Here is a 21,523-nt window from a genome sequence, read left to right as displayed (position 1 = left end):
CTGGCACTTTAGAAATGCCTATCCCATATTTCTTTGCACTAGATGCAGTCTGGAAAAAATTGTCCACAAATAAGTCAATTCTACATAATTCGTAGTAAATGCATGTATATGGTACTTAATACTATATTCAGAAGTCCATCCCACCCACCCATCCATCCACCATTTGTGTTACAACAAGTGACTTAACCTCTGCCACTCTTCTACTTACATCTAGGGCTGAAGTTATGGGAGTCCATAAAAGTGACTGAAAGAGGATCCTCTGCATGTAGGGTGCTCTGATCGGCGTAACTCCTGTCCATCGCATTCACCATATGGGTCATTTCTTGTCTAGTATTCCCCATTGCATCTTTGCGTTTCTTAGCAAGTTTGCTGCCCAGCCAAAAACCAAAAGAAAAAAGTAAACAATGAAAGTCATCATGATTTTACTATCTAGTGAGCAATAACTCTCAATAGTAGTTAAGCGACAGCAAGCAAGCAAGGACACAGTTCTAGTTTTTTTTAGATAGAAAGCAGTCTTAGCTGACATGTAGGACTTACAAAGGTAAGATTCACAATTTGGGGTACAAATTTAGACAGAAAAAGACCCAGCATTTTCAGCAAGCTTACATCACCAGGCAATATTCAGAGTTGTAGGGATTTCTTTGTCTAAACATGCATAGGCTTGTACCCTAAGAAACTTACAGCTTGATCCTAACCATATATACTAAGAAGTAATTTGCAAAAATTCCAAGTAAACAGATGTAGAATTTCAGCCTTAGCTTTCCAAGGTGCCCTTCAGATATTCCACGTACAGTGCAATAGTTCTAACTACTTATGCATCTGGGACAGCTGCCAGTACTGAAGCAACTCTCAGCTGTTTCTAGCACAAGTTTATACATTCCAGAGAGTCAAAGTTGTATTTCTGCCATTATTTTTATTTCCTTCTGCAAGATCATATTTATTCTGTATAACTGCTTTCACTTATAAATTCATAGTCCTTTCTCCCTGTAATACTGCTCTTCTACACAATTACACCAATACACACACATTAGAAACAAAAATGAATTTTAACTGAAAAGTATAATTATACCTTCCTTCCCAAGTTCAATCTATATTTTGATCATTCATTTTCCATTTGTAACATTGTGCATGCTATTATTTTACTTCTTAGACTGGCTAAGGTATGCAAACAGCAGTGCAAAAGGGAATACAGACTGTGCAGATAGGCTACTTTCCACAGGCTGTCCTTCAGTTGTCTTTAAGCATGCCAAATGGTAAGTGTTTCTACTTCTGTGCTCATGCTACCTTTTAATGAACAGAATTCTGTTCTATGAATCTGAGAATCTGACAGGCCCTGGTGTGCGTGCAGGGGGATTTACAGGAACATAGGCAGCTGCCGTATACTGAATCAGACCACTGGCCCTTCTTGTTGACACCAGCGGGCAGATCTCCATTGTTTCAGGAAGGATCCTTTCCCAGGGCTGACTATGACATTCTGCATGTAAAGCATGTGCCGTGCCAATGAATGACAGCCCTTCCCAAATGGGAGCAGTAGCAGTCCTTTGCACATGGCTGGCTGCCACCTCTCCCCCGACTGCATGTACTGCCATGTGCAAGGGGATAGGTTAGCCCATGGGCTTAGGCTGCAAGCAATTGCTTGGGATTTTTCTTTGTTTGTGTAGTCAAACGTTTGTGAGGCACATGGGCGTATTTCACATAGAAGAAAACAATGCAGAAAAACATGGATATTAACTAAACCGATGGAACCAATCAAGCGGTGGCACAGTTCACAATGGTATCAAATTGATACCACTGCTTTCAGACCAAATGCCCTTTTCCAACTTCACAAATAGAAACAAGTTGCCACAATGATGATACATCACAAGACATACTGTGTATTACCAACAGGTTTCCATATCATATATCACGTGTGGATGAAACATACAGTAAAACAGCAGCCACAGCTGTATTTTAAATGAAAACTGCTCAAGGAAGTCTTTTGGGACATTTCTAGATATGCAACAAACACTTAGAGCAAAGAAGTATGGTAAAAAAGATACATATATGTTCACTTCATAAATGTTCTGCAGCGTTTACAGTATCCTGTTACAACTTTGCAGAAATGTAGTTGGGTATTATCTTGCATAAAATACATATTCTTAAAGTCTTGTCTTACAGCCTGAATGGTGTAAGGGATAGGCAGACTTGATGGAGAAGCAACACAATATGGAACCATTCCTAATCTAGGATTTGTCATTTATAAGATTTGCCCAAATTGAATATAGTAACTCCTGGGTGTGTGATTTAACAGGCTCTGCATATGGTCACACAAGCCACATTAGAGAAATGTTGGTCCATTTTTTCTCACAATCAGCTGGAAGCAAAACCAGAAGAAATAGAGGCTCCTCCCAGCAGTTAATATAGCACAATATTATCCAGCATTGCCTCCTCTATAGCTAAGAGGTTTCTAGGATGACTTTTCACAACTTAGTTCTCAGAAAAGAGCCTTTCTAGTGTTAATTGAAAGCTTCCTGTTTGCAGATTTCATCTGTTTCATTGCTTTCCTACTCAGTGTCCCAAGTAACAACAAATTGCACCTTAAATAGCCAGATTTGTTTCCAGAGGGAAGAAGGAAATGTTACATTATCATTTCTCTTTTTTTCCTATTATAGGAAAATTGAGCATTTTACTCTAATAGAAAGAAAAGGAGGAGAAAAAATAATGGGAAGAAACCAGTATTTAATATATCCATGCAAAACTAAGTAAGGGACATATTAATCAGTAAGCTATGCTGAGCAGGAAAGCAATAAAACAGGTGGAATTTGCATATAGGAAGCTTTTGATTTAAAGGAACCATTATCCAGAAAAGCATCAATGGCACTTTGCCTGTCCACATTGACATGCTGGTGTTACAACTGAACTTAAGCAATAAATGTCACCCAAATCAGGTGTGAAGAAAAACACAATGTCAACAGAGAAAACACTGAAATTTCACAACAATTGTGAATAAAGAAAGTGAATAAAGAAAGAATGGCTATTCCAGATTAAACAGGAGAGGGATTATGTTGGAAAGGAGATGGCTTTGCCACCCTATTTGTGGGATACAAACTGGCTGTCCATTCTGATCCTGCCCTATCCCAAACTGTCCCAGCAAAGGGGATTTTCTGTGGTGTATGCATGTGTTCTTTCTTTCTGCCCCAATAGGCTAAAAGCTGACAGCACTGCACCAACAATACCAAGCTTCTGGACACTTCTGTCCTCCTTTCTCAGAATGCCTCTACTCATTTTCTACGGCCATGCTCCTGCCTACCCATCACTGAAGACTCTTAACAGAACTGGCAGCTTTTAATGGGGGGGGGGGGATTTCTGCCATAGTAAGCCCACTCCTCAGATCAGGATAAAGCAATTTGCAATTCACTCTCCTGTGATCTGTTTATTTAGGATTGTTGTTGTTGCTCAGTCGCAAATTCTTCGCGACCTCATGGACAACTTTCTTCCAGGTTTATTTAGGATACTCCTTCCCAAAACCTGAAACACAGTGAACAGCACACAACTCTAACAAATGTAGAAACAGCCCTTTTAATAGAAGGGATTAGTTACTTGCTACGTGGAAACAACCTGACTGAGTTCAACAGATAAACTAGGGTGCATAATCCTGCAAAATTTGAAACAAATGCTGAGAGAATATAAGTATTGTAGCAAATAGCATTGAAAGAAGTGTTTTGCTACTTGCTGGTAACATACTGGCAAATGCTTTAGACTGTAATGATATGTGAACTGGCCAGCAGAGTTTACTTTAGAGATAAGCAACCTTTTCACAGAACCCTAAAAGGCTTCTGAAAGGGTGTTTGCCATTGAACAACACCTGCCACCTAAGTTCACATGAAAGGATAATCCATGACAACCTCTAGCCAGGACTTGCATATTCATAATGGCAGACAGCTTACACTGCAGCACCCTTAGAGTTAATAAACCACAGAAGACTGTCAGGTCATCTGAACCAGGTAATAGTCAAAGTAGGGTGGTGTTACAGTGAAGCTTTGCAGAATTTGTCCCTCTTCAGTTCACAGACTTCCTCTTGTGCTCAGCCCTGTTTTCAGAAGTGAGCTGAACCAAGGGGAAGTCCCTGAATCCTCACAGGAGTTTGGCTTCACAACTGGCGACCTTTTCAGCATACCAGGAAGTGGGCCAGAGTTCAGGGAGCTGGGCCCAAAGAATTCCAAACCCCAAAATGGATTCCTTGCACATCCCCAGAATAGGGTTAAAGATACCAAATAAAAAATGCTTATTGCACAGGCTGAATATTTAATAAAGTTGAAGTCTACTGTTATAGCTCACTGGAGTAGACCCTAATGCTGGGAACAATTGAAGGCAAAAGAAGAAGAGGACGGCAGAGAATGAGGTGGCTGGATGGAGTGACTGAAGCAGTCACCGTGAACTTAAGTGGACTCTGGGGGATGGTGGAGGACAGGAAGGCCTGGAGGAATGCTGTCCATGGGGTCATGATGAGTCAGACGCAACTTTGCAACTAACAACAACAACAACTGTTATACCAAATGATTGGCCAGTGTCTTTATTCCAAAGTATACACGGAAAATCATACTATGGTGGCAGAGATATTGTTCCAAATATTTCTGAACTAACTGCCAACAGGTACTCATCACCTTGCTATGTATTTACTGCACTTGCACACATACACAGATCCTCAGTGAACCTCTGTCCATACAGTTCTTAACCTATGCTTTGAGGCAGTTCCCTCTAAACATTACAACTGAGCATATTTAGAGTTGTAGCTGTCAAGGGATTTTGCATTTGAAAAAAGGGAATACTAAGAATTAAAAATACAGGAGAGTTATTGTTGCTTTTTAATCCTGTCATGCTGTTTAAGGCATTTATCATTCTGATGGTTTCCCTTCCCCCCAATATACTAAACTGCTTATTGAAACTGCTTCCAATCTTAATGCTACCTCAGAAAGAAAGGAATGGGAAAATAACCAGTCCCATCTCTTTATTTCACTAAACCCTCTTTTGAAGCACCACTTCAAATACTGCATAAAAATCCTTTAAGATTTTGAAGAGTTCTGAGATTCAGCTAAAGCAAAGAGTGCAACTCAGCTTTTGGTTAGACAAGCTAAAGTGTCAATAGCACTTAAAATCTTACAAGGAGCAGAGTATGTAACTATGAAGAAGTTGGTTTCCCAAAAGAGTCATAGTGCTGTGATCTATAGGTCTTCAAGGTTATTTTAGGGTATTCCCACACTTTGCTGCAATGAAAAGGAACTCCTTGTTGCAGGGGCTTAAAACAACCCTTCCTGATTTTATGCACCACTAACTCTTTCTCCCATGCCAGTCCCACAACTCTGCCTGAATTAGCAGAACTAGAATCAAACCTCTGAGTGTGGATTGAGGTGTTCTGACTCAAAATATCTTTGGAAGCATCCTTGTATAAGCAAGGAGCAGCTCCTTGCAGTTTTTGTAGTGCAGCTTAGCACATGCAATCTGTTGCAGAAGAATGCAAGTTATTTGTATCAGAGGCTGGCAAGTGCAGAGAGTCATCATCCTCTATCATAGATTTCACCTGCACAAGGCTATACAGCTGGCCATTTCACTAAGTGCTCAGGCGAGAAGGAAGAGATAGTCCTTCAGTTTCAGAAAAGCACATAACCTTCTGCCCGAACTCACTGTTGTTTAGCAAGGAACCTGCAATTCATCATAATCAAGTCAAGAATGCCAGACTCAGGCTATAACACTGCTGTATACTGCCCAGAGAGCTTTGGCTATTGGGTAGTATGGAAGTTAAATAAAGCACTTTAGTTCACTTTTGCTTCAAATTAGTAAGAAAATCCTTTCTCTGTTTAACAAATCTTTACTGACACATGTGCTGAAGGGCATCTTTATTCTCATACATCTATTATGTGGTAGAAATAGCCAAACTGGCGAATTCACAATCATTATTATGGTGATGTGCAGATGCAGCCATTGTACAGCTTAAATCTACCTACACTAGACTATTTCATGTTCTCTCTATGCCAGGGATCCTTCAAATATTTTACTGTTACTGTTGAATTTATGCCCAGGCTCAAGGTGAGAAGCAGGCTTAAACACAGCTGAAGAGTTTGTTCACTGAGAAAAGGAGAGAACACAATGAAAATACTTCAAAGAAAGTTGAACATCCCAAGTTAAAAAGGAGAACCATTTCTAAGTAAGTGCTAGGTAACAAAATGATTATCCCACAGTGAGACGAGCAGGGCGGCAGGAGTAGTGAGCAGCAATCTATGAGCCTGCAACACCTCTCACAAGCGAAAACAGCTGGTTATGTTGGACAGCACAGGAAGAAACAAAATGCACAGAAGCTGTAGGTCAGTGGTGGTGAACCTGTGGCATGCGTGCCACAGTGGGCATGCAGAGCCCTCTCTGTTGGCACATGAGCCAAGTCACCCCAGCATTGCCCCAGCAGCCGAGCATCGGATAACAGCGCACATAGGGGCCATGCGCATGCTCGGAAAGGAGTAGCGGCACCAGGCGATGATGTCACAAGCCACAACTTATTAGCTGCGACTCGTCCTAGCTTTCGCATGGCTGGTTGGTGCACTGCCAAAGATAGACAGAGAGAGAGAGAGAGAGAGAGAGAGAGAGAGAGAGAGAGAGGGAGGGGGGGAGAGAGAGAGAGAGAGAGAGAGAGAGAGAGAGAGAGAGAGAGAGAGAGAGATATTTGCTTGGACTGGCTGTGAGTTGTTTTTTCTAAACTAAAACCTCAGTTTTCAGGTTTTATTGCGGTACTGACACTTCGCAATAAATAAGTGGGTTTTGGGTTGCAGTTTGGGCACTCGATCTCTAAAAGGTTTGCCATCACTGCCCTAGGTGGTCCATGTTTTTTTGCCGCTTCAGAGAAGAGGCCAGTTGCCACTGGCTGGGGAGAGAGTGTAATCAAAACTCCTGAGGGTTCCCTGACAATGGAAATGATAGAAGTGCTTAATAAGAGAAGAGGCAGATGGGCTGAACAGAGAACAGAGAGAGAATTTGTGATCCCTGTCACAGCATCAGCTACCTAGAAGGGTATGTAGCCATTCTTTGAAGAGAAGCATTGTGAGCTGTGAGTACAATTGCCTACCTCAAGTCTTCCAACTCTACAGGAGGAAGGTATTTCTGATCCTAATACTAGTGAACAGACACAGCACTAGCTCCTTGCATCCTTCCCAGATGGCAGAAGCTGTGAAGAAGGGTGTAGGTTTCCTCTCTATTTGCTGCCTGAAGTGGGATGGCTTCACTGCTTCAAAGCTCGACTGGTTAATAAATGAGACTACTTACCACATTACACCTCCTTAGAATGGAGATCTAGCTTAACTTTAGAGTAGAAATGTTGGTAATGTCAAAAGAAATTGGAAAAAAATCTACATTCAATTAGAATACAATATCCCTTTAAAAATCAAAGCAACACCCACCCAAAATGTTTATTTCCTAAAAAAAAGTTCAAAATTAAAAGGAATTTAAAAGTAAAATATTAATACTTCTTTTACCCCATTAGTGTTATATTATTTGAGAAAAGGGATACTGCATCTGCAAAACATGTAAATAAGTAAGTCACCCATTTCTACTTACAGGTAGTAGGAGTAAGAATAGTAGCTCCTCCTGGCAAGCAAATCACAGACAGTGGAAAAAGAGAAGCAATGGTGAATGAAAAGCGTGACTCTGTCACATTCAATAAAGCAGAGAAATGTGCGTTAAAAATAAAAAATAAATTAAAAAATCATGTTTTCTTTGTTAGCACTACAAACTCGCTCATGCACTGATTAGCTTTACAGTGCCATGCAATTAAAAAAAAGTTAGCATATAAAAATGATTTCAATACTAGAAAGAGATAACTAGATAAAAATGACATGCTGACACTTCATTTATTGCGAAAAAATTGGAAGCTAAATGGGAAATGTATTTCCAACATGCAGTTCAGGATAAATGTGATGACCGATAACAATTGGAATGTCATGACATACAGAATGACTGTGTACAGGTTTTGTGCTCTCAGTCTTTCTCATCTATTAACTTGCAGTTACAAATGCAAAATCTTGTAGTGGCAGAGCTGGGTTATCCACAACTAAGACAGCTACTTGCAGGTATACAGGTGTGAGCATATTTAGCAATACCCTGTATGGATAATGGGCTATGCTCTGTCCTCTCTACAGTAGATGTGTGTATATACTAAACCTATATACACTTGGACAACTACTGTTTTTTAATCTTAAAATTAATATATATGCATGCTTAGCTTGAAAAAAGAAAGTAAACAGATGGAAGGAAATGATGGTCACTTGGAAATATTTCAACAATGGTTAAAAAACAAAAACCAGTATTTGCTATTCAAGAGATGCAGTATCCCTTTTCTTGTGTAATTTGATTACTTTGTAAAACTCTATAATAGTTAATAGAGTTTCATCCATTTTAACTTCAAATAAGTTTGTACAAAATGATCAGGCAAAGCATAAGACACCTCTGATTTGTGAGATAATACACAACTGCTTACCACTCAGATTTTCTTCCCAATAAATCAAATTTGGAAATCTGTATTAATGTGTAGGAGCAACCTATGTGAAATTAGCAAACATTTTTCTGATCTTCCTAAAATATTATAAAGTTCAAGTACCAAAAGGGATACCACATGATGAAATCACTAATATGTATGTACAAAATGATAATCAATTATCATTTAGAACACCTAGAAGTACGCTAAAGCATTTAGGATTAAAACTGGAAACCAAAAATACATGTTTTCAATTTAACTGCTCTGTGTTGTCATGCTGAGTGTTTGCAAGAGAACAAATTCTCCATTTAGTAAAATAGAAGACACATTTCCCTAATTCACAGGGGAATTAATCAATTTTTAAAAAACTTGACCCCAGTTAAGGTAAAGGACCTGGGTAGAGATCATTTTTTCCCACCTAATCAATGAGATAATTCCACATGACTATCTGGAGGTAAGAACAATGTGCGGAGTCTACTACAACAGAATTTCTGTCTGTCTCTGTTGGGGTTACTGGTAATTCAATATTACAGTTATCCTAGTCTAGAAAACCTTTCAAATCTTGATTGAACAAAGGCAGAAATGCTCACAGGTGTTAATAGCTCATCATGGTAATAGTTTTTTGTGGTAAGTCGTTTTAAGATAGATTCCCCATAAGATACAAAGGATGCTTCTTTATACTACTCAAATGTAAAGCATGTCAGGGCCAAAACAGACTTCTCCTTTTTACTTCAGAGGGCTCCTGATCCAAAACCTAGTGTGGGTCTTAGTCATGACACCTCAGCTATGTTGTGGTTCAACCTGGTTCAAGAGATAGTTGTCTCCACAGTCTCTCTTACAAGATTGTTCCATGTCAGACAATGCCTGACATTTTTGGTCCTCGGAATCACATGGGAAGATGCTCACACATCAAGCATCAACATGCGCTTTAGCTAGTGGGCAATCCTTGGCTTGAGAGCCAGGAGATTATGTGAGGCTCATTGCTTGGCAGCAGCCTGGCTCTGCTGTTGGGAATTCCAAAGACTTTCCTGCTTGCAGTCAAACATGCAGGGAAGAAGGGACTTGTTCAGCTTCATTGAACTATCACTACTGCAGGCTCATTTTTCCTGTATTTGGGAAAGGCATTAGGGGCAAATGAAGAAAAGGATATGCCTGGATGGGCAACACAACCCATTACTATATTTGTCTGTGATCTCTCTCAGCTTCTTCTGCATATCGATGGGAGAGACTTCAGGAGACAGAGCCATACAGCATTTACAGGGTAAGCATAACTTAGAACCTGGCTTGAAATTGCCTTACCTATCTTAATGTACAACATGAAAGATATGAATCTCATTTCAGTCAATTTTAATATATTTCAAACCATTTGTTAATTAGACTTTTGAGTATGCAACGTGTTAGGTAATGTCTTTGGTGAGTTTCGTTTAAAGGCTCATGTATAAAAAATGTCCACCTTTGATGGGATGGAGGAAAAAAAAAACAAGAAAGAGAATAAATGACCTTTGTTCTATAACAGACATCTGACTAAGTTAAGCATCCTGAAAAACTCCCAAACATTAAAGTTTCATGAAAAGACCTAATTTTCTTTCCACTTTAGAAAAGGAGGAGGATGGGAATGTAAAAAGCATCTGTTGCAGTATTACCAGGTTTTGCTCATACTAATAAGTTGTTTCACATTTGGAGGTTAATGAAACATATTTATATTGTTAATTTATCAATAAATTATGTTGTAAGCTGTCCTGAGGCTTTTTGCGACAGGACAGCATATAAATATCTTAAATAAATAAATAAATAAATAATGACATTCTTAAACTATAGAAGAAATATGTGAATTCAGTATCAGGTAAATGTGAATTCACTTGAGAAAACCAGCAGGATTTCTATGGAGCTCTCTCCACAAAAATGCAAGGACAATTCCAGGAAAGCAAAGAAACTGGCTGGTTATTTCAATGTACATAGGGGATTTATATTCATTATCTTTTAATCTAAATTAATAGCATCCATCAGTAAATTCCTGTAAATGATATCAAAGGCTCAGTGTTGTAAAGGTTGACTCACTACAGGATCACCAACTTGTTCATGAAGTGGTAAATTAAGCAAGGTAGCAAACAGTTATGAAAATGTCATGCAAATTAGGTTAAAACATAAATGTCAATGAACCAGAGCATGTGGTGACATGGCATTTTTCATAGTGTTTGTCTCCTAAATAGTTACCCTTCAAATATGGAAAATAAATGCTTGAGAACCTCCCTCAAGTTTGTTAGTTTATTTATTTAAAATGATTTTTAGGCCACCCTAAAGGGGGAACTGTCTTGCGATGGTGAAAACTGCTAAAAAACCATACTTTCAACAAGATTTTTACTGCCTCCTAGTAACGGGAAGGCACAATAAAATAAATAGCTGTTGAAATTAATCAGAATTCAGATCAGAGAACTTGCAGGGCTGGACTGTTCTCCGCGGTCAGACAAAAGTCTCTTTGCCAACCCCATGGATCTGGGTCAAAGGAAGTACCCATGATCTCTCATCCAGGCTACTCTAACGAAAACCCGCCTCCTCTGATATATCCCTCCAATCATGTTTGATAGCAGGTGGGCTCAGACATGTAAGCCTGTTCTTGAAACAGTAACATCTATCATCAATATAAAATTTTATGCACCTGCAGTTCCTGAAGCAACAAAAGACTAGCATAAACTCTTGTTTCTAGAAGGAAGCATGTCAGTAGAGCTAGAAGGGAGCTCTGCTGAGCTGGTCTGTCCCAGAAAAGAGCATTTAAACTGGTTTAGGAAGAGCTAGTTCTTGTTGTGCTCATGTTAAGTGCAACAGGACAAGCAAGGCTGCTTATGCAATAAGAGGTACTGTGTTCTAAGTTTGCTTTGTTTAGTTTGTTGAGGATTCTAGCAAATGCCCAATGTAACAATGTCACACTTGGCCCAAATGCCCAAAATTTTGTCCTCCCCATGTAAGGCATATAAAAATAACCATTCCTGAAGTGCTTCCATAGTATAGGGAAACAGTGGGAAGAGCAGTAACTGTAAACCAGTCTATCATACGCTAAAGGTAAATTAGTATTTCCAGAAAGGGTAATGTGAAACATGGCCTTAATAATATGTAAGTAAGTAGATCAGTGTAAAATCTATAAGGGCATCTCTCTGCTAAATTATATTCTAAGAATACTTCCCATAGAAGTATCCTTACAAGTTAATAATCAATTAGATTTCATTTAAGCAGAGAGTCCAGCTAAAACCTGGGAAGCTGTTTATTGACTAGCACCTTGGTTTGTATAAATACCTAATTGAGTTGGACTGCTTGTCATTTTAATATGAACTGGCCTATAGTACGTATATTTATTCTCAAGCACAACAGTACACAACAGGAAAAAAAGAGTGAAAGCACTGTCGGGAAAACCACGTATGTATCTAACTAACACAGAACACTTTAAGCATACCTAAGATTTCTAATGCAGACGTTTCTTCTCCATGTTATATATCTCCAGGGGTAATTGTAAAAAGGCAATAAATTTTTTTAAAAAATCTATTGGAAACCATTCAGACACAAATATGATTTTCAGGTACAATGGTAATTTTTTTCCATTTGGTAAAATGAATAGAAAAATCATTTCATTTTAGCATAAAATAGAAATATAAATGTATCCTTGTTTATATCCCTTTTCTTGTTGAGAAAACTCAAAAGCTCTGCAATGCATCTCTGAAGCAAAGTGTCTACAGTTCATTGGTGGACTATACACTTTGCATGCATAAGGTCCCTGATTCAACTTCCGGCATCTCCAGTTAAAGGAGTGCAAATAGCACTAGGTCCTGGGCAGCTGCTCACTGTCACAGTAAACTATACTGGGCTAAAGGGGCCATTGAATAGACTTGGTACAAGCAGCTTAATACGTCCAAATTGTCTTACTCTAAAACAGTTAAGACTGTGCATCCAGAAGGGATCGAGGGGGAAAGGGGGGAAATGCAGGGAGTGATTTGATAGCTTTTTATTAGTTGTTTGCCTCTTAACCATTTATAGATGTTGATGATGAACATTTATGCCAGATGAACAGTTAATGAAATTTACAAGTTAAATGTTATCCTTCCAAAGCAGCAACAGTTAAGCAGTTCAACTGAGGATTTAAACCTATTAATGTTTCCTTAAGGTTCTTATTATTCCAGAAGATGGCGCTATTGATTTTTGTCATGCCTTTGGAAGTTGTTCAGAAAAAAATCTATTTATTTAATGCATGCTATTTCCCCACAAAAATGGTAAAAGTTTTATGAAAATTATGAATACAAAGTTTTGAATATTTATAATCTAATAGTACATTTATGCCAAAGTAATGTGATTTTAAAACATTTCTAATATTTTTCAAAGATGCAAATGGAGGTAACATAAACCATAACATATTTCTCAAGACAAGTTGATCAGTTACTTTGTAGCTACAGTAGACTTGACATGCCTAAACCAAGGTTGGCTTAAGCCTTACAAAACTGAGGGTATGGTTTGTAAATACAGAAGTATGATTTCAATTACATCAATGTATTTTCCATGCCATAGTGTGTTTACCTTCCATGGCCTTATAAAAGAGTTTGAATTTACAGTACAATATTGGTTCTCCACTCTGCAACATGTCTTAATTTCAGAATAAAAGTGTTCTGCCTGACAAACATTTTGTTGAAATCCCTGTGAAATAATTTTTAGGTTATTTGACTGCACTGAATGAATAGGAAATAGCAAATGTACGATACCTACCTTTTTTTGACAATTAGTATGACAAGTAGTAGGAGGAGAATGAAAACTAAAATTCCAGCACTTATTCCTGCTATTTTCACAACACGATCTGTCTGCTTCGCTGGATCAGGAATTACCTCCGGTTCTTCTGTTGCTGCTGCTAACAGAAACAGAAATAAAAGTTATTTGAATTGTTCTGATCACAGAAGTTCATTGTCCCAAGCACAAGGAAGTTACGCTTTTGGAAAAGGCCTCTGTGCTCACGCCTAGCTCTGCTTGATTGGGAAGATCTGCATGTGTTGGACTTGGCTATGCATTCAGTTTCCCTATCAAGATGGGCGCGATGAATATTGAAATTTGTTTCCATCTGTGGTTACTGCCTTCAAAACATGTACAGCTCTATACAAGTTTATTCAGAACTAAGCTGGAATTTAACAGAAATAAGATAATTCAGTAGGCAGGTTTACATGCATAACAAGCAGCAGTGCTTGCTTGCTTTCTTATTTTGGTCTCTTGTGTCATTACTCATAGTATCTCAACTTGGTGCCTTTGGTTTTGAGAAACTATGAAAAGAAAAATGGTCTGCTTGATGGTTACTTGGTACCATGATTGCTTGTTTGTGTCATCTGAACGGGAAAACACCACTCACTGTGAGACCAAGGTTGGAACCATAGAGCCACTACACAAGAGTAGCCTGCTGCTGTTCTTGCCAAGCACCAGAGAGCACCACTGATTGCTGCCATAAGAAGCAGCTTTAAGAGGCATCTTCCCCTTCCTGCCTCCAGCCCTAAAAATTCTCTAAAGTTGCTTTGTGGGCACAAGCTTTGGCAAGCCAGAGTGAGAAGGGGAAGACCAGTGCCACCTCTCCATCACTACTGCCTCCATGCTGCTTCTTGCCCCTGCTGCTAGTTCATCCATGTATTCATACTCATTCCTATGTGGCATGGATTGTGGACCCCTTCCTGCTTGAGTAGACACCTCTGGAACACGGGAGAAGGGGACCTGACCCAGTTCCTTCTCCTGCTACTGCATGAGCCTTGTTTATGAGACAAGACTACTTGACAGCCACAGTGAGCTGGACCTGACTCACAATCATGGCTGTCAAAGTGAGGAGTTTCATTCCTCCCTGCTGTACCTACTGGGAATACTACCTGGAGGACTGAGAGGGAAGAAAATGGTGCATGGGAGGAGAGTTACCATGATAAGCCTGATCACCTTTCAGGCACATCCATGATAAAAAAAAGTGCATGGTTGAATGGTGTGGAACTGCTTGTCACGATATGTAAATCCTGCCAATTGTCTTATCCCTAGCTAAGTCTGTACTGGATTGCTATCTAAGAGCATGCATTTATTTTATTTTGAATCATTTGTTAGCAAAGGCAAGCATTTATCAGTACACGTATGAACATTTGCCTGAAGTAGTCAAGCAACCTTTTCATCTTATAGTGTCAGTGAGATGCTAACAGAGTGCAATGTACAGATTAGATGTTATAAGCTAGCACGGGGTGGTCCAATACGCAGCCCCTGAGGCCTGGTTCTGTGCCCCCCCTGCAGCTCGGGGCCCTGCCCCCTGCCCCAGCCTGGCTCTCAGCAATGGCACAGGTATGCGTGCAGTGAGCTCTTGTGAGGCTGCCAGCTCTGTCCACTCTTTTCCTGAGGTTCCGAAAGTGAGCAGGTCAGGCTGGTGGTCTTGCAAGAGCTTACCCCAGCATGCCCCATGCTGCTGTAGCTGATGAGTGCAAAGCAGGATTTGGGTTACAGGGATTCACGACTTTGAAGCCCAAACCTTCGAGGGAAGCTGGCGAATCGTAACTGGTCCCTGTGTGCATGCCTGCCTCCACACTACAGCAAGGAGCTGGAAGGGATGGGAAGTGCTGTCAGATGGGACATGCTGGGAGAGTTCATTGGCTCAAGCACAAGCAGCCTAGTGTGCCAATTCCAAGAAGGAAGGAGGGGCTGGGGGATCCCATTGGGGGGTCTTTGAGTGGGAGAAACAGGGAAGAAAGGGATGGACCACCCCAGAGGAGTGGTCATTGTGCCTGGTTGGAGAAGGAGCCACCTGTGATCTCTGCAGGAATCACAGGCCACAAAGCCTTCTTTTTCATTCAGTTAGTCCTAAAGTCCTCTTAAAATTAGTTCTCCCTCAGAAAAAGAATCAGGCAAATTATTTCACTATGTCAGTTATCAAGTAGTCTGAATATAGTATATAGTGCAGCTGTCTGGCCAGAATACATAGCTAAAAGCATATACCTATTGTTACTATGTTCAAAACTGTTCAAAGCAGATTTTTATTTAGACTTTACTAGAATCATGATAATAGCAACATCCATAATATGCAACAACATTTACTGTCCATACACATGCTATTTACATGGGTTTTTAAAATAATAAACGCTTGCAAATCTCAGTCTATTGTAAAACTGGTTCAGCCAATATCAGATCTAGTTGGTGCAAGCATGGGGAAACAGAACAGGATCGGGAGGCCTGAATCAGGAAAATGTGTTGAATTTACATGCTCCAAATGAATTCCTCCTTAGCTACCACCAGACTGATCTCTTATGGATTGGTTATTAGAACCTGGCTAGATAACAGGAAGCAGAATAAAACAGCATTTTTACCAGAAAAGGAATGAAAAAAAGTGCAATTCCTTCAAGAATTTGAATTAGGTCAGGTGCATTTTATCAGTGATAAGAAGTTAGCAGTGAGCAGTGATGTATGCTTCTGGGGGACATCAAATTAGTCAAAGCAGTGAAAACGAAACTGGACTACAAAAAGCTTAAAACTTACCTCTTGGGACTGGGAAAGTGACAAAAAAAGTTTAATATGTCAAAAATCCTAACTTCACAGACATAATGAAATAGATTTGGGTTTTGGCAGCTTAATGAAAACAATTCAGAGTACAACTATGAAGAACCAGACAGTATATTAGAAAATGGATAGAAGCCACTTTTATCAAAGTAGCTGTATACAAAGGGTACCCCTTGAACTATTCTACTTGCCACATACCCAGAAAGATATATAGCTAAACAAGGTATGGAGGAAAAGAGACAAACAGAATTATCAGTAGGCTGGAGTATCTTTCTTTGAGCAATGGTTTCTATGATGAGAACTTTTTGTTTTTGTTTTTAAAAAGCAGGATGACCAAGAGGGGAGAAGATGGAGGCATATAAAATGATGCATGCTGCAACGAGAGAGTCAGGCTGCAAACTGGACGAGCAAGCTGGCTACCGAACTTCATCTGGACAGGAAAACACACCCGGACCCATCCAAGTCAGACCTGGTTGGGTGGTTTATCCACTACTAAATTCCCTTCCATGTTGGACTGGACAAGCAGTCACTGTCATCATGTTGCTTTTATACTATTGTGCTCTTGTAAGTCCACAGTACTGGTGTATCCCTTTTCCCATCTCTTTCTGCTTCAGCAGTCAATTTTCCTTAAAGCTATAATGTATCTCAAAAGAAATGCGAAAACCAGACTTGTAGAGTTTCAGTTTACAACTCCTACAAGAAAGGAAGAATACAATGGTCACATTCAAATGACCTCGGTTGTGTTGTTAAACAAAAACATTGTCATTATCCTTGGAGGCGATCCTGCATTTTACAATGGTGAATGGTGCTATTTGCATCAAGATGCCTGCGCTTACGATATGCATAAACAAGTGTGTGTGTCTAGTACAGTGAGACAAGGAACAGATGCACAATGGAAACTTGTTTAGACAAAAAAGAAAAGGAGAAAAAGAGAGAAAAAAAAGCAAGGCTTGAATGAAATCCATTAATCATTTTGTATTTAGAGCTTTGATAGAGTCCAGCCATGGAGAGCCTGCATTTGTTTGATCAGGAGCATTGCTGACTTAGTGATTTCTACAATTCTGCCCTTGATTTTAATAATTCCACAGACTTCAAATTTATCAAAGAGCATAGTGCATATGGAAATAAATATAACTATAGGATTATACTTCCTATTTTTATAGATGAATAGTCTGTAGTTAGGTTCACTAGTAAGAAAGCACATGTTTCTGAAAATATTTCATATGATTTTTTAATGCATAAATCAGTTCCAGCTGTTTGGGGGGGGCAGGGCAGGGAGGAATTATCTATGCCATGAACTAAAATATATTTCCAAAAGGCCTCAGAAAGGTATTGTCAGAGTTCCTAGGTGATCTCCCATCTAGGTAATTCACAAGAACACAATTAGGAAAACACATGCTTTCAGATGGCTCTCTGGGTGCATTGTGGGCATTTGGTGTTGTGTATGTTTTATGGAGAATGTATATAGACACTGGCAATTGTGCATGGAGCAAGTGCACAAATTAGCACAATATATCATGGATTCATTTATTGTACAGACTGTCACACTGCTAAATATGCATCTATAGATTATGCTTAGTAACAGTTTCCTTTTTATGCCTAAGTGCTAAAATATATTTTTGTGACATGACATCATTAAGATACAATGCTTCATGGTCCATTCAGTAACAGGTTTTTAAAATCTCCTTGTTGGCAGATTCTTGATCTTGATAACTTAATGTTATCAGTGAGGGCATTGTGAGTGGTGCCCCAGCTTACCAAAGTCTCATCTGAAAATTGTTCTGACATATTCAATTTAACACATTGCTTCTCATCTGCAAGGCATCCTTTTCAAAAAGAGCTACATTTATCACAGTAATTTTATTATGAGTTTCCCCATCAGAATGTAACCACCTGCCTACCACAGTACGTAATTGTTTTACACATCATTAAGTGAGTCAAGGGGTCAGCTGGGTTAAGCTGAATACAGTGGGGTACCTTCTATATAGGTGTAGTGAATGTTAACTCTGATTTCAAAACTTGGATTAGATTTGCACATTAATAATTTTCTTGTATCAGCTACTACCTTATGAATTAAGATCCTTATCACAATGTTAACATTTCTAAAAGGGAGAAGGAAAAACATAACTTTTCTTCTTTGAAATGTTCTAAAAAATCATATTTTAATAGCCATCAAAATAAAAATAGCTATATTAAATAGAAGTTATAATATAACTTGCATATCATTTCCACATGAGACAATTACCAAAATGGCTTTCATACTTCATCTATACTAAAGGATACTGACCAGCTGTGAACTGATTTAATGAGAACATGACATTATTTCTTCTATTAGAGTAAATCATATATTTTAAAAGGCAACAATTAACATCTGAAAACACAAAATTTCAAATATTACATCTACTATGATGTTGAAAATATATTAGTCATTCAGAAATAGGAGGCCAAAGGCCTACTTTTCTTATTGCTCTTATTTTTAAAGACAAAAGCAATGTAAAATCCTAAATAGAAAACCAACATAAAACACCTAGCATTCACAGTGGTACCTTGGCTCACGAACTTAATCCACTACTCTGGTTGTGACCCAAATTGGTTGTGACCCAAGTCAATTTTTTCCATAAGATTCAATGTAAATAAGGTTAATCCGTTCTGGCCCCTCTGAATGAGGTTGTGAGCCGATTTTTTGGTAGCGATCCAAGTCAAATTTCCCGGTAAGGTTCAATGTAAATAAAGTTAATCCGTTCTGTAACTATTTTTTTTTTAAATCAGAAAAATTTGAAACAAAGTGACAAAGAACAACAAAGTAACAAAGTACTGTACAGTTCAGTGGAGAACACTAACCTAGGTGGGGGGAGATTATTGTTTTGAGGGAGAGTCCCCCTCCATAAGGACATTGAGGAGATCTCTTTCAGGGGTTTTCTCTCTTTGTCCATTAGCTGCAGGGTCAATTTTGGTGAAAAATCTGTCTATAGTCACTTGTTTTTTCCTGTGCTCCATAACCCTCTGGAAATGAGAGACCATGTTATTGTTCATCAGATTCAACACTCTGTTCATTACAGTTATGTTGGGGTGGTGCTTCTCAAAGAAATCCTGGCACTCATTCCATTTTTTCATAATGGATTGTATCACATCACTGCTAACCTCCTCCTTGCCTTCCTCTTCCTCAGTGGAATCCTTCTGCTGCTCAATCTGGAGTTCAGCAAGTTCTTCTGTCATCAGCTCCTATCCGTCTTCCCTGCATGAATGCAACTGTGATCATGGCCATCTCTCCACTCAGGGGTGGGGGTGGGGAGGTGGCTGCGATAGTGCTGGTTGTGGGGAGAGATGGCCGAGATTGCACCTGTCTTTCCTGCAGGAGCGCGCCTGTGATCACGCACGTCTTCCCTGCACAAATGCAGCTGTGATCGTGGCCATCTTTCCACTTGGGTGGGGGGGGGGGGGAGATGGCCACGATCTTGGTTGCCACCCAATGCGGAGTTCACGACCCAAGTCAAAATTTTCATGAAATTTTTGTTCGTGAGCTGATTTGGTTGTGAACCAAGGTGTTCGTGAGCTGAGGCACCACTGTATATTTGGTTAGCTATTGGCTAAGGAAAGAAGAACAATTGTTCTACAAACAGTTTGCATAATCCCTCTCTCTCTCTTTTGCACAAGTCGTGTGAAAAGTGCTAAAGAACAGAATCTATGTAATATATTTTTCAATAGCAAAATTCAGTCACTTGGACTGCAGTCCTAAGCACATGTGCTTTGAAGCTGCATAGCATTAATGCAAATTACTGGCGCAGGGTATGTTTCCATTGCATGTTTTAAGAAATGTCTCCCCTACATGTTCCAGTGTCCACTATGGGCACATGGGTCAAATTTTTTTTCTAGAAGACACTTTACAGAGTTGGTAATGCCTCTTTATGAGAGGGAATGCTCCCAATTCACCTGATGCAGGTATCAGTGAGGCTAATCCTGAGGAAACCCTCTCTGGACTCAGAAGATCTTAATAATTTTAGGCCAGTGGCAAACATCCTATTCGTGGGCAAAGTTCCTGAGTTGGTGGTTGCTGCAGGCACTCCTAGATGACACTGATCATCTGGCTCCATTTCAGTCAGGGTCAAGGCCATGCTTTGGCATAGAAACAGCTTTGGTTGCTCTGTATGATAACCTATGCCTGGAGACAGACAGGAATGTGACACTATTCATACTCCCGGATCTTTCAGTGGCTTTCTGTACCATTGACCAGGGTATACTTCTGGGGCAGCTGGCTGAGTTGGGAATAGGGGGTATGACACTGTAGTGGTTCCATTCCTACTTGGACTGACAGTCAAGTACTACTTGTACAGTATAATCAAGATCTGGTGCCTGTATCTGATTGCTACCTCGAAAGGAAGCTTGGTTAATAGCAACAAGGAGAAGGACCTTCTCAGTAGCAGCCCCCCCCCCCCCCCATTACAGAACAAGCTCCCCACTGAGGCCCACCTGGCACCAACTATATCTTTTTAGTGCCATATTAAGATTGTTCTCAAATTTTAAATTAAATTGGGGGTTATCTCAAGTGCCTAACAGGTGTTGTGACTTAATTTGTGTAAGCTCTTCTAGCTTTTTATAATTAAATTTTAAATTTGGCTTTTAAATTCTATATTACATTTTAATGGTGTTTTGTTGTTCTGAATTTTGTAGTTTTATCTGCTCATGTGAAGAGAGGTTTGGTTATCAGGTGATACATAAATATTGATAATAATAATACTATCAATACTTTCCTAGTTCATATTCAAGAATTTTAGTGAGAGTATGCTTTCAATCTGAATAAAAGCAAATAAACCTTTGCACGCAAAAGGGTATCATATCCATATTAGTCTGTTTTGGTAACTCTACACTCCAAAATTTAAGAAAAATATGAAACCTACAAACATAGCTTAAGTTGGAACCACTGGGAATATTATGCCTATTTATAGTACACAGAAATATTGGTAAGTAATCTGGGAGGATTTTCCTGTATGTCATAATAGAAGGCAAACATTAAAAATAAATTACAGCATGCAATGCTAAACTCAAATTAGTTTACATTTTGAAATGTAAAAGCAGAACCAGTTAAGCAGAACCAGTTCATTTTAAACATATGTTGAGGGGAAGATAGATTATGTTTCATGACTGTGTTACAAGAATTTAAATTGATGATTACACTAGCTGTCCCAGATTGGGAAATACTGAATTGAAAATATAGATGTATTGTATTGCCAGCTGCAGATATACCTCAATCTTGCTGTCTTCTTCCTACCATTTCAACCATTCACCGTAATCACCACTCATTTGCTTCCTATAATGCTGTCATCGTCCATAAATTTATTCAGTTCCCACACCAATAAAGCCTATTTAAAAAAAAAATTAGTCAGCTCATATTAATCCCTTCCATGCATGTTGTTGCTGAAGAAACAAGAGTTATTATCAAAGATGAGTGTCACTGGTCTATCTTGGGTTTTATGTGTGCGATTTTTCAAAGGCTCTTGAACA

The 21,523-nt window shown here is 39.2% G+C and overlaps 1 protein-coding gene across 8 annotated transcripts in view; it reads right to left on the bottom strand.

The window, feature by feature from the left end:
• PTPRK (protein tyrosine phosphatase receptor type K) overlaps positions 1–21,523 on the bottom strand; it is a 363,911-nt gene that overhangs the window by 36,093 nt on the left and 306,295 nt on the right. For 5 of the 8 annotated variants that reach the window (XM_044424851.1, XM_044424869.1, XM_044424876.1 and 2 more), the window contains 2 exons: positions 13,238–13,376; positions 209–369 (listed from right to left, as the gene is read on the bottom strand). In XM_044424851.1, coding sequence (XP_044280786.1) covers positions 209–369; positions 13,238–13,376 — 300 coding nt within the window. The remainder of the gene's footprint in view (positions 1–208; positions 370–13,237; positions 13,377–21,523) is intronic. The other 3 variants (XM_044424860.1, XM_044424910.1, XM_044424893.1) reach the window with 1 other exon arrangement.

Source organism: Varanus komodoensis, unplaced genomic scaffold (genome assembly GCF_004798865.1).
Source record: "Varanus komodoensis strain SLA01 unplaced genomic scaffold, ASM479886v1 scaffold1, whole genome shotgun sequence".
In the NCBI taxonomy this organism is placed as follows: Eukaryota; Metazoa; Chordata; class Lepidosauria; order Squamata; family Varanidae; genus Varanus; species Varanus komodoensis.
This window is presented reverse-complemented; position numbering and strand designations above follow the sequence as displayed.